General features: G+C 38.6%; 1 protein-coding gene across 1 annotated transcript; it reads left to right on the top strand.

Annotated features, from left to right (window-relative positions):
• Positions 1–2104: 2104 nt before the first annotated feature.
• Positions 2105–7072, top strand: LOC308103225 (uncharacterized protein). Its single transcript, XM_080453126.1, has 6 exons — positions 2105–2231; positions 2343–2636; positions 3056–3322; positions 3753–3784; positions 5061–5144; positions 6237–7072. The coding sequence occupies exons 2-6, from the start codon at positions 2417–2419 to the stop codon at positions 6303–6305; spliced, it is 672 nt and encodes a 223-aa protein (XP_080309252.1). The 5' UTR covers positions 2105–2231; positions 2343–2416; the 3' UTR covers positions 6306–7072.
• Positions 7073–12681: the final 5609 nt, after the last annotated feature.

The raw sequence follows: 12681 nt of genomic DNA, 5'->3' as shown, positions 1-12681 counted from the left end.
TACTGGCATCAAAATATACTTAAAGTACCAAAAGTAAAAGTACTCATTGTGCAGAATTTCCAAACTCCAAAGTTACAAATGTATAAAAAAATCATTTGAAAATAGCCGATCTATATAGCCGCTCACAATGCGTCGCATCGCGACGCATTGTGAGCTTGTAGATCTGCTATTTTCAAATTGCCGAAATCAATATATGGCTGAAGTGGTTAGTGTAAGGATAAGGATAATTCCTTTTAACAGGATGTTCATGAAAGTCCTTGCGGGCTTGTTTCCAATGAGGGCCTGTGAGCAATTAGGGGTTAAGAGTCTTGCTCAGGGACAAATTTCATTTCATCGACACATATGCTGGCGTGGCCTGGAATCGTACCTGTGGTAACCAGGGCATCTGGCTCCCTAGGCGGGCTCACTAACCACTCAGCTATGGCCGTGTGTTTTGTAATAATAATCTAAATCTACAAAGTAACTAGTAACTAAAGTTTTAATTTAATTGTTGTGGAGTAAAAGTACAATAGATTCCTTTGAGATGTAATGGGGTAGAAGTGAAAGTATTGAAAATTGTAAATACTGAAGATAGTGAAAAAAATACATCAAAATTGTACTTAAGTACAGTACTTGAGTAAATATATTTAGTTACTTTACACCACTGAAAATTGTGTGTGATTGTGTGTGTGTGTGTGTGTGTGTGTGTGTGTGTGTGTGTGTGTGTGTGTGTGTGTGTGTGTGTGTGTGTGTGTGTGTGTGTGTGTGTGTGTGTGTGTGTGTGTGTGTGTGTGTGTGTGAGAGAGTGAGTGAGTGAGTGTGTGCCATAAAATAGATGTAGTAACAAAGAGTAGTAGCCTACATACTATGTGTCTTAAGAAAGTAGTTCAGAGACAGCGGAGATCAACAGATTAGAGAGTTTAGAAAGTGAAGTATGGCTGGATTCAAATTTGAATTTATATTATTATTGACGGTGCTGGTTCATCTGCCTGGTGAGAATACATTTAATTTAAATATTACTCATTTAGTCAATTTAAGTCCATAGTAGATTTAAGAATACCATAAATACAGTACAGTGTTCATATATAGCTATATGAAATATTCACCCTTTTATGAATGTGACAACTGCTCTCGCAAATTGTTTGATAGCATAAAATGTAATCTAATCTTGGTTGAATTAATTGTTTAGCTATTATGGAAACTAAAGACACAATCTATTGATCATATGATATATTGCACATCTATTGTTTATTCATAAAGTATTGACTTATTTAAAGGTGGGTTAAGTGATTTTCCTTGGTTAAAATAAGTGTTGTGTGTGTTCATTAACAGTCTCTTCCAGCTCTTTATTAAACAGAGAATGCATTTTCAGGTCAGGATACCAATTTTATCCAATTAGGACAGATAAATCAGACAGGATACAGATTAAACAAGTGAAATTGGAAGTGATGACAGAAAGAAATTAGCATGCAAATTTGGAACTGGAACACCATAAAAATGAAGCTGATAAATGGGTTCTATCTCCTGATGGAAAAAGTATTTTCTGTTTATTAAAGTGCTGAGGAGACAGGGAGACCCCTGTGAATGAACAAACACTATATCAATGATTACTTTCAGAATATAGTGCTTTAACCTTTTAACAAAAACCTTATTGTTTTAACAAAACAATATCACTTACCACACCTTGATAAAAAACAAAAGAAAATAGTTTGACCTGTGGTTGTATTTCTGACACTTAACTCTAACCTAAAGCACACACTCCTCACTGTTGGTTGTGGAATCTTGGAGTTTAATCCTTGAACAAATAGAATCTTGGCTAATAGTGTCAGATAATTTCCTATAATGTACATGTAAATGTAAATGTATTAGTGGGGTACAATAATTATCTGCTATTATTTATCCCTCAGCAAATACCAGAAAACAACCTGAACCCACCTCCCTTTACCACAGAGTTGGAGATGAAGTCACTCTGCCTTGTGACAATGTGACCAAACTTCACGTCTGTCAGGACGCTGGCTGGATTTTTGAGGGGAAGAACCCTTCAATTGTTGTACGTTTAGTTAATCGAGAGAGGATTGACAATGTATTGGAGATAAATGAAAAAGCAAGAGCAGAGAGACTGAGAGTTGGATCAAACTGTTCTTTGGTTATTAAGGATGTCACAGTTGAGGATGTTGGCGAATACATTTGCTGGGAGTCCAAGTTGGGTCCAAATGGACCTATAGATAGGTATTCTGTCTCTCTCTTCACCAGTGAGTATCTTCTTTACCATCAGCTCAATCCACTGAATTGGACTGAAAATAATTGTATTGTTCTCTTCAGTCAACATGTTGAACTAATATTCACTACATTTTCTCTCTCAGTATCTCAGTCATCTTCACCAGGGACAGATCTTGACCCCAGCAGCAGTCAGACGGTGTTATCCTGCTCTATAGTGATGCTTGACCGGTCTACACGGGAAAAACATTCTCTGAGATGGCTGGATAAGAATAGTAATACATTGAACAAAACCAGTGGAAAACATGAGCGCCTGTACAATGACACAGTGACCATTCACATCCCCCAGAAGAGGAATAACAGTGAGGTGTTCAGCTGTCAGGTGACTGGTGGAAATGGACGAGTGAAGAAATCTATTGATTTTACAGCCATGCCCTCAGGTGGGAAATATTACTTTCATATGATGAAAATCATTCAAATGATACAGTATGTAGGTGTTTAAGATCTTTAATGATTCAAGTATTTAGCATGATGAATGAAAGCTACTGACAGGGACGTATCAATCATGGGTGTTAAGGTAAATGTAGTTTGATATGCCAACACAGCCATATATAAATAGAAAGCAGCAGTTGCATGCACAGTACTGTAAGTTACAATTTGTAGTTTGTTTAAAAAAAGAAGAAGCTTGCATGATGTGTATTTAACTTATATTTAATATAAGCATATTTGCATATTGGCACAAATGTATTAGGATGTTTTTTTCTGAGAGTGTTAGTGGTATGTCTATTTGGAGTACTGTGTGTACTGTCCTGTATTTTCCTGATCTTGTACTATTTTGTGTCTTAATTTCAATCTATAGATAAGACAGCACCCCCTGCTCGCCGTCCTGCTGGTCCCCCTCCTGGTCCCCCTGCTGGTCCCCCTCCTGGCCCCCGTCGTGGTCCTCCTCCTGGTCCCCCTTCTGGTCCCCCTGCTGGTCCCCCTCCTGGTCCCCCTCCTGGTCCCCCTCCTGGTCCCACTGCAGATCCCCCTTATCTGACCTACATCCTGGTGTCTGTTGGTGGAGTTGTGTTGTTGTTGGTCCTGGTTGTCATGGTATTCATAATTTACAGGAAGAGAGCTAAAGGTGAGCATGATCTCTGATCTGATATCCTTGCATTAAACATACAATTAACATAAACTAATGATGTATTACTTTGGTTAAGTCTATGTTACTTCAACATTAATTGACGATGAAGACCAGGAATTCATGATGAATTAATGCTTAATTAATTCATTAGTTCCTCATAAATTAAGTGTGAACCCATTTAGACCTGAGGCCGATTCTAAAAAGGCCTTCTAAATCCTGACCGAAGTTTTCTGAAAAAAAAAAAAAATTACAACAAATGTATGTTGCTATATACTGTACATACTACATAGCAACAAGAACCCCAAAAGGGGTTCCCGTCCTGAAAGCTATATTTACAAATAGTGGTTCTCGCCCAAAATGGGGTTTAAGCTAGATAGTTACGTGTATAGATTCTGAATTCTACTCTCATATATTTTTTTCCCCCCAGGGTACCAAACACAAATTGATGACAATATTGTTGTGAGTAATAACACTGGAAATATAACATGTCTGAAAACTAAATAGTAAAATACTGTATAATCTTTTTCTATTTTATTACTGTAAATTATTCCACCGTATCTACTGTGTAACAGAGAGAGCAGTCAAACAAGCATGTATTCAAACAAGATGCAATATGCAGAAAATACATAAAATATAATGCCTTTCTGTATCGTCTCTGTCGGGTGGAAACCAAAACTGTTACTTTTCAGGTTTCAAATTCAAACGCATTAAAAGTAGCACATCTACAAGCTCAAGTTTAGAGCTGGTAGATCTGCTACTTTTGACACGTTTGTGTGACGCTGTAGTAAAAAGTAGGGCGTTAATTTACGGAAAAAAACACAAAAAGTTAAAATATGGAGATGAGACGTTTCTGCCCGACAGTGACGATGTACTGCAATGCTATTTAAGTGTGCCAATGTGATCATGCCAAATGCTAATAGTCAATAGTATTGTAAGTGCTTCACTGGGCACACTGACATACTAACAAACACAACTCTGTAAACTCAAGGGTTCCCAAACTTTTCAGGCTGCGACCAACCCAAAATAATCATATTTGAACTGGGGACCCCCCACCCTGACAAGCACTTGGAATTGTAGGAGTTGAGTCGGTTCAACAGATAAATATTGTGAAAATATTACATTTATTTGTGTGCTATTTTTCACAATGTTTGCCTCTTTATTTGGTAATATTTGAAATTTTTTATTGTATAGATTGTTGGTTACTTTTGACATAGTAATGGTCTTATTATTAGTATTTAAAAAAAAGAGGTATTAAAAAGTCCTTACATTGTCACTTTAGAAATGTGCCCTGTACACACTTATACTGTATGTTAGTTTGTTTACTGTTTAGTAAGAAAACAATGTTAAGCTAATCATCTGGGGACACCGACCCCAAGTTTGGGAACCACTGTACAGACGCTGTAACTGAGCTGTTTGTGCAGGCTCTGTGCACACATACCAACCACACATTTCACACTGTAACACCACAGTGAGTGAGTCAAGTTCACAGGGAAATCATCAGTGTTCATCATCCAATTCTGAGTGTACAGATATAACCAAATGGACTCGTATTATGTTCACTCTCTGAGTTACAGATGAATAAATGAACACTGAGGATTTTACTGTCTATGAAAATATTTTTACATCAAGGTCTCAATACAGACAAAAATGTCACAATACAGACACAAGCTCCATCTTGTTTTTGTGGAAAAATAGAATATAATAGAAATAAAAGTGTTAACCATGTTGTCATTAGACTGTGCAGGCTGATCCGGATGAGGGCCTCACCTATGTGTCAATCAACCACCCTAAGAAGAGCCAGTCTACTGGGAAAGCAGAGGTAACCAATGGTTCCCTTTTTTTAAAGGGTCTACACCATGAAAATCACTTTTTTCTTGTTTTTTTGTATTTTTTGGGGTCCCCAGTGTCTCTTGTACCCCAAAAAATGTTTTTTTTTTAAATTCAGTCATTCCTTCTCATTTCATGGATTTCCAGAATGGGCGTGTCTGAACAGGCGATCTCAGAATGGAAATGTTCATGATGTCACAAACATTTTTGATGGCAAACCCAATGTTAAATGAAAAGTGCCCGAATCGCTCCGAAACTTTTTCTACCCCCCCTAAGTGGTGGTCTACGAACAAATGCTTCGGGCTCGGATTTTGGCTCCGCCCCCCGGAAGTGGGTGAAACAGGCACCTCAAACACTTGGTGGAATTGTTCAAAAATGTTCAAAGTGTTTTTTTTTCGATTTTGTATTTTTCTTAGATGCTTCTTTTTATGCAGAATTTTTCTTTTTTTTTTCTTTTAATAATTTTTAAATAATTTTTAATAATAAAACAGACAGAATTGCTCAGTAGCCCCCCCCTGCCCAAGAGGACGTTTTGGTATTGCAGCTGAAAGTGCTGTATAAGCCAGAGACAATTGACTTGGGATGAGTATATCTGAGTGATGATTTAGGCTCAAACCTTTTGAAAAAGGTTTGAGGGACATACACCATATGATATTAAATATCAAATATTTTTTTTAAATTCATGGTGTAGATCCTTTAAGCTCATGTCTTTTTGTGTTTTGATGTTTCAGGTTTTCCTTTTTCTTTTTTTCAATTAGGGTATTAATTTCATGTGCTGCATTACGTCATATCATTTGGGTTGTCTTGTGCTTCACTTTCATCTTCATGTGTTGTTAATTTTGTATATTATGGTTTGTTGTGTCATACTGGCTTATGTTGTGTAATGTTCGTCTGTCCCATGTTGCATATTTTTGCATGTTGTTATGTTGTTGAATGTTACACTGTTATGTGTTGTGTTGACTATTTATAGTTGTGTTACATTTACTGTCATCTTGTGCTGTGTTATGTACATATGTTGAGTTGCACTGTAACTGTGTTTGGATACATAGTTTTTGTGTACATTTCATTGTGTTGTCTTTTATAGGTTCATTCTGACGATGGTACCGTGACTTACGCCACTGTAAAGGCCCCTTCTGCCTCAGCTGGACACTAGCAGCACTACCACCAACCTCTTCTTCACCACAGAAAATGTAGTGCAAGCCTCTTTTATACCTGTACCAGTGGTGGAAAAAGTACCCAAATGTTTTACTTAAGTAAAAATAGTACTGTATCAATACTGCAACGTAGAAATACAAGTAAAAGTCCGGAATTCAAAATGTACTTGAGTAAAAGTACAAAAGTATCTGTATCAAAATGTACTTAAAGTACCAAAAGTAGAAAGTGCTCATTATGCAGAATGTCCCAAGTTTTCAAATGTATAAAAGTCTTTAGAAAATTGCAGATCTACGCATTGTGAGCTTGTAGATCGTCTATTTTCAAATGGACGAAATGTATATAGGGCTGAAGTGGTTAATGTATGTTTTGTAATAATATTACAATAATATTCATTATACATTAATATCTAAAATGTAACTAGTACTGTAACTAAAGCTTTCAAATAATTGTAGAGGAGTAAACGAAAAAAATGGAAATACTCCAGTAAAGTAAAAATACCTCAAAATTAAAAAAGTAAACGTAAATGTTACATTACACCACTGAACTATACCTGTAAATAAGTATTTGTGTCACAGTGTAAACCCACCACCCTGGATCAATACTCACTCTCTTAGTAACCATAGTCATGTGAGATTGTTTGGTGTCATATTTTGTGCTCTAAGGTTTTATTGGTGTAAAAAGCTTTTTGTCCACCAGGGTGCGCAGTAAACCAACTATAAGGGTGAATGATATTTACAACTGATGTGACATCAGTCATAGATGACATGCTCCTGTTTAGTGAGTGTGTCAGAGATGTAATCATCTGACACAAACATCTTGCAAATGATCTAATGTTTTTCCGTTTTTTTTCTGTGACATAATCTAATGAGGGGTGAGAATTTGGAATTATTTGCTTTGTTAGGTATTATTACCTTTATTTTCTGTTTTGGGGAAGGCATGTCAGATTTTGCACAATTCTATTCTATTCTATTCTATTCTATTCTATTCTAAAGAGACAAATAAAACAGGATAAAACCAGTTTGACCAAAAGGTTTTGTCAAAGGTTCTATTCCTTCAACCTGTGTACATAATCTATCCTACTGTAAATATTCACATTATATTTTTAATTTGTTTGAATGATTTTGGTGACTCGTAAAGTGTCGGGATGACATGCTCATTAATATGTTGCAGGAGATTTGTTGTGTTGGTACCCGTACATGATTGCATCAGGTGAGGATGCAAGACAAGACAGACAGCTAGAAGTAATGTTAGCTAATAGCTGCCTTAATTCATTCATTGTTCCACTGGCATACCTTACATACCACTTTTGCATGGTCTAAGACTTTCTCATCAATATTGAATACTTGTTCACCTTAACGGAAACCAGAACTCTTGAAACTAACAAAAGAGTGGGGCAGTGTGAATGAACACAAGATTGACCCTGGCAGCATATCAATGGTACACGTGTGTTACCTGTTTATTGAGTTACTACCACTTTTTCAACCACATCTAAGGAGACAAGATATCAGTTGAATGAGTTTGGGAACAGACGCCATGAGACAAAAGACATAGTATACAACACATTATTTTTGATGGGAAAATGAATTGCAACAACTATGCGGTAAGAAAGGGAACTTGGAAAGACACTTTCTGACAAACCATAAATCATTTGACTAGACCTTTCCAGCTGACATAGAACTGAGAAAAAGGAATTTAAATATCATGTATTTGTGTAGGCTACCATACATGGAACGGGATAGAGCTCTGTCATCATTACTGTAAGTATTTGCCTCATCAGCAAGAACTGCACAGTGATGGTGAAGAAAGAGAACTTGGAAAGACACTTGCGGACAAACCACATGTCATTTGACTAGACATTTCCAGCAGACAGAGAAGTGAGAAAAACAAATAAACAAAGGAACTGAAATTTCAACCATTGCCATATGAAAATATCAAGTCAAGTGCAATCATCAGTGTGTTAATCATAAATGTTTTTTATTATTTTTTGATGTGCATTACACTTTTTTCATAATTATACATAATTATACTTCTTGAATTAGCACTCACGTCACAAATTTGTTTCATTGTGAGCTTGTAGATCGTTTATTTTTTCCGTATATATATATATATGAGGCTCAGTATTTGTGGCACTAGTGTTTATGCACACGTACTAGTCTAATAGTTTTAAAATGTGTAGCACACTGGCATAGACACTATGGCACGTTACGCGTCCATTAGTTTACATTTAGCGCTAATCATTTGGGTTTCTGGTAAAATTATTGACCAGTTATTTTGTATGACAAAAATAAAATATTGATCAAGATGTCCGTCACAAGCTGACATGGTGATTTCATATTGGCAGGTACTAGCTTACATTTTAGAATGAACTACTTCACATACTGTAGAGGTAATTTACACACTTCCGAATATTAGACATGTATTGATCCATACCTTCTTTTTTAATTAACATTTTTGTAGAAGATTTTTTTTAAAAAACCTCTTAGAAGTCTTCAAACAAATAATATAATAGTGTCTAAGCAGCACAGAATAACGAATTAACTGCAATTGATTTATCATGGGCAATGCTATGTGCAAGGTGTTTGTTTTGTTTTTGCTTTTTACCCCTTTTCTTCACAATTTAGTCATTATGCCAATTAGTTCCTCTCCACACACATTTGTGTGTGCTGTCACTGCTGTTGTATGATATCCTACTGACTCACCTGCCAGTGAGGAGCCCCCACCGGGAGGACGTAGAGAGCCTCCGTCCTACTCCCGCCCAACACTCCCTCCCTGCTGACAGGTGTCACACCTAGCCTGGTAAACCCTCCCTCCGGAAATCTCATTTGTAATTTATTTCAGGAGTGAGTCTGGCATGATCGCCCATTCATTCACTTTGGCTGTGGGCTGGAGTTGGGCGGGAGTAATACCGTTGACTGACAACCCCTTCAGCCAATCAGCTGTGTTCCCCTTCAGCCAGTGCATTTTTACCACCTCCAGATTAATGTGACGCAACGGGACTTTTGAGATGGCCATGCCCAAAATATGGACTGTGTGTGTGTGTGTGCGTGTGCGTGTGCGTGTGCGTGTGCGTGTGTGTGTGTGTGTGTGTGTGTGAGTGTGTGTGTGTGTGTGTGTGTGTCAGGGAGAAACTAAAACAAAAGCCAGCAGAACACAATAAAAGTCTTAACAGTCCATTGAAAGCATGAGCGCGTGCGCGTGTGCGTGCGCGCGCGTGTGTGTGTGTGACTGTGTGTGTGCGGTCGCGGCCATATATGCTTGTGCACAAGCCTGGCTTGTGGCTCCCTCTAGTGTTGCTTCTACAGAATTGCTGGGTGGGTGGTAAAAACGAGCGAGCCTTCTTCAATCACCCTGGTTCTCCATTCACCCTGTAACATATACATACAAGCTCATAACGCGTCACATTGTAGATGGGCTGTATGTGGTTACTGTAGGTGTTGTATTAATAATTACATCTGCAAAGTAACAAGTAACTAAAGCTGTCATCTGCTGTAATTGTAGTAGAGTAGAGTAGTAAAGTAAAAGTACCTAAAAATTGTACTGTGCATGTGACAGGTGTGATTGGTGATGAGTGAGAGGGGTGGATCCAATCCATGGGAATATGGGGAATTCCAAATGATGATCACCTCAACACATTGTTGGGGACAGGGATTGAACCAGTGACCTATGGATTCACAAGCTGCCTTTATTCTCATGGAGCTAGAGATATGGCCTCTCTGATGGTGTCTGTTGATATCTATAGGTTTTTCAGTCCGTTATGAACCAAGCCTCTGTTTTGCTAACTAGTCTAGATCACTGGTTCACAAAACATTTACCAATAAAGATTTTTTTTTTGTGTCCTCGGAATGGAAACTAGTGAAAATAGTCGATCTACAAGCTCACAATGCGTTGCTATCTAAAAAGGTGTGAGATTGTAGATCGGCTATTTTCACAAGAAAGTATGTCATACATAAAAAACAACTACTCTCAAAAGCATTTCATGTTATTGTTTAAAAATTGCACATGTCTGAATTAACAGGGTCATGTTATGTACAATGCAATTGAAATGTAAACTGTGATGAGTGGGGTTTGAACCGTGGACCTCTGGTACATGAGGCTAACACTGAACTGATCAAGCTATTCACCCACAACCTTAGTCAGTGAAAAAGGAGACTCCAACAAAACAAAACAAAAGTGGGAATGAAATACGTCATACATTGAAAATAACTACTCTCAATAAGCGTTTAATTTAACAATTGCAAGTTTATTCATTGATAGTCATGTCGTGTGCAATGCAATTGAGATGAAGTCTGCATGAGGTGGAATTTGAACAGGCGACCCTGAGGTTTCAAGACAAACGATTAAGCGATCAAGCTATTGGACCAACTGACCTGAACTGGTGAAAAGGGACTTCACACACGACACACTTTCACGCAAATTGCTCAGAAATCCTGGGTTTAAATGTTTTTCAAACTGCTCAAAATTGCAGACATTCTAAGGGCGGAGCTTACTGGTCAAAGTGATAGATATGTTCCTCATGAGTCAAGGCACATGTGTAAGCAAGTTTCACGGCTGTCGGCCAAACGAGGCATGACTTTTGTCTGTTTAAAGTTTGCATTTTCAAAAAATTGCTATAGCGCCCCCCTTTGACCAATTGGAGTAAGATTGGTTTCAGTGATACTTGGAATGACCCTCTACAATATTGCGAAGTTTCAAACAAATGTGAGTCTGCATGTATGTGTTAGGGGCAGACGAATAATTTTCATAAAACTGCAATATTCATTGGCTCATAAAAGCTTAACGTTTTCACTTATGGAAAATCCGCTTGCTCACGTCTGTCGGTATAGGTCCAAAGTTCATGTGTAAAACGTTTCGTGCAGATTGCTCAAAGATCCCAGAAAGCTATAGATTTTTACTGCTTTTCATATAATTCGAAATGGTGGGAGATCTAAAGGTCAGAGGTCAAAAGTCAGAGTGTGAAAGTTGTTAGGCATGAGGAGACGCATGTGTGTATCGAAGTGTCATGGATGTGGGTCAAACAGGGCATGAGTTGTACCTGTTCAAAGTCAATTGAGTAAAATAGCGCCACCCTTTGGCCGATAGTTGTGAGTTTCGTTTCTTCGCCGTTTGGCATAGCCCTGTACCATATTGCCGAGTTTCGTAAAAAGTGACCACGCGGTTAGGCCAGAACTGCCAAAAACGGCGGAAGAAGAATAGTGAAAGCCAAGAGATGCAATAAGGCTTCGAGCCTTATAGGCCTCGAAACCTTAATGAGATTTTCCGGAGGGAGGGGCTTTACCAGGCTATGTCACACCAGCCCGTAGGAGTATGTGCAATGACCAATATCAGCCTCCCCGCCCTGGCTTCCCTCCCCTTAACCCGGGCCAGTTGTGTTCGTATAGATGCTCGGCAAAGCCAGATGCACCACAATGGATTCGAACCCACAGACTCCACAGTGGTGGGCGGGTTCCACTGCACCACCTGAGCGCCCTAATTGCAAGTTATATAAGCGTTGAAATTGTCCAGCGTAATTTGCACTCCTCAGAGTTAATACTTTGTTATTGTTGTGTAAAGCAGTGTCAGGATAGGACTCAGCGACAGGTAAGGCCCATTATGCAGGAACACACAGGAAACCAAGAGTTTTTAGATTTTTAGATTTATTTTGGGGCTTTTATGCCTATATGGATAGGACAGTAGGCTGACAGCAAATGGGGAGAGAGATGGGGAGTGACATGCAGCAAAGGCCATAGGGATCGGGACTCAAACCCGCAACGCGCTGTCAGGCTACATTGAGCCTAGGTAGCGGTCCAGGCCAGGAAACCAAGAGTTGAAGTAGAATCACGCTTTACTTAAATATGATAAACAGAAGTGCAACTTCACAGAGGGATCAGAACTGTAACTTAAATAACCACACTGTAGAACAAACTCCCGGGATACATCGACGACGAACAAGCAATAAAGAAAAACACTCAGACCCATTAAATATCCATAGTCTACCAATTAGTGCAAACAGTCACCGCTGGGAAACCCAGGTGGAACCAGTCTCACAATCAGGCCGCACAGAGAGGGGGGAGGGGCTGAGCAGGAGCAGAGTCACCACAGGGCAACAGTAGCCTGGGATCAATACCATTTTTGGGTTTCTGATCCGGTCTGGACGGAAATAACTTTACGTCATCAGGCGGCCGAAACCCACGACCGGAACCTCCGGTGCCGTGCACCTCCAAAATGATTCCACTAGTTCACTAGTTTAACATTGGTTGAAATTGGTATAATTGTTTTGTTTCTTTTGGTATAATAATAGTTTGGAATGTTCATATTTTATCCTAACTCGTAGCGCGACTAGCGAGACTAAACTTATTGATTCGTATTGTGTGGGGAACAAAAACAATGCGAACCAA

This window comes from Gymnoscopelus braueri (assembly GCF_963280865.1).
Source record: "Gymnoscopelus braueri genome assembly, chromosome: 16".
NCBI lineage: Eukaryota > Metazoa > Chordata > Actinopteri > Myctophiformes > Myctophidae > Gymnoscopelus > Gymnoscopelus braueri.
The sequence above is the reverse complement of the archived record's forward strand: the minus strand, read 5'-3'. Positions and strand labels throughout refer to the sequence as shown.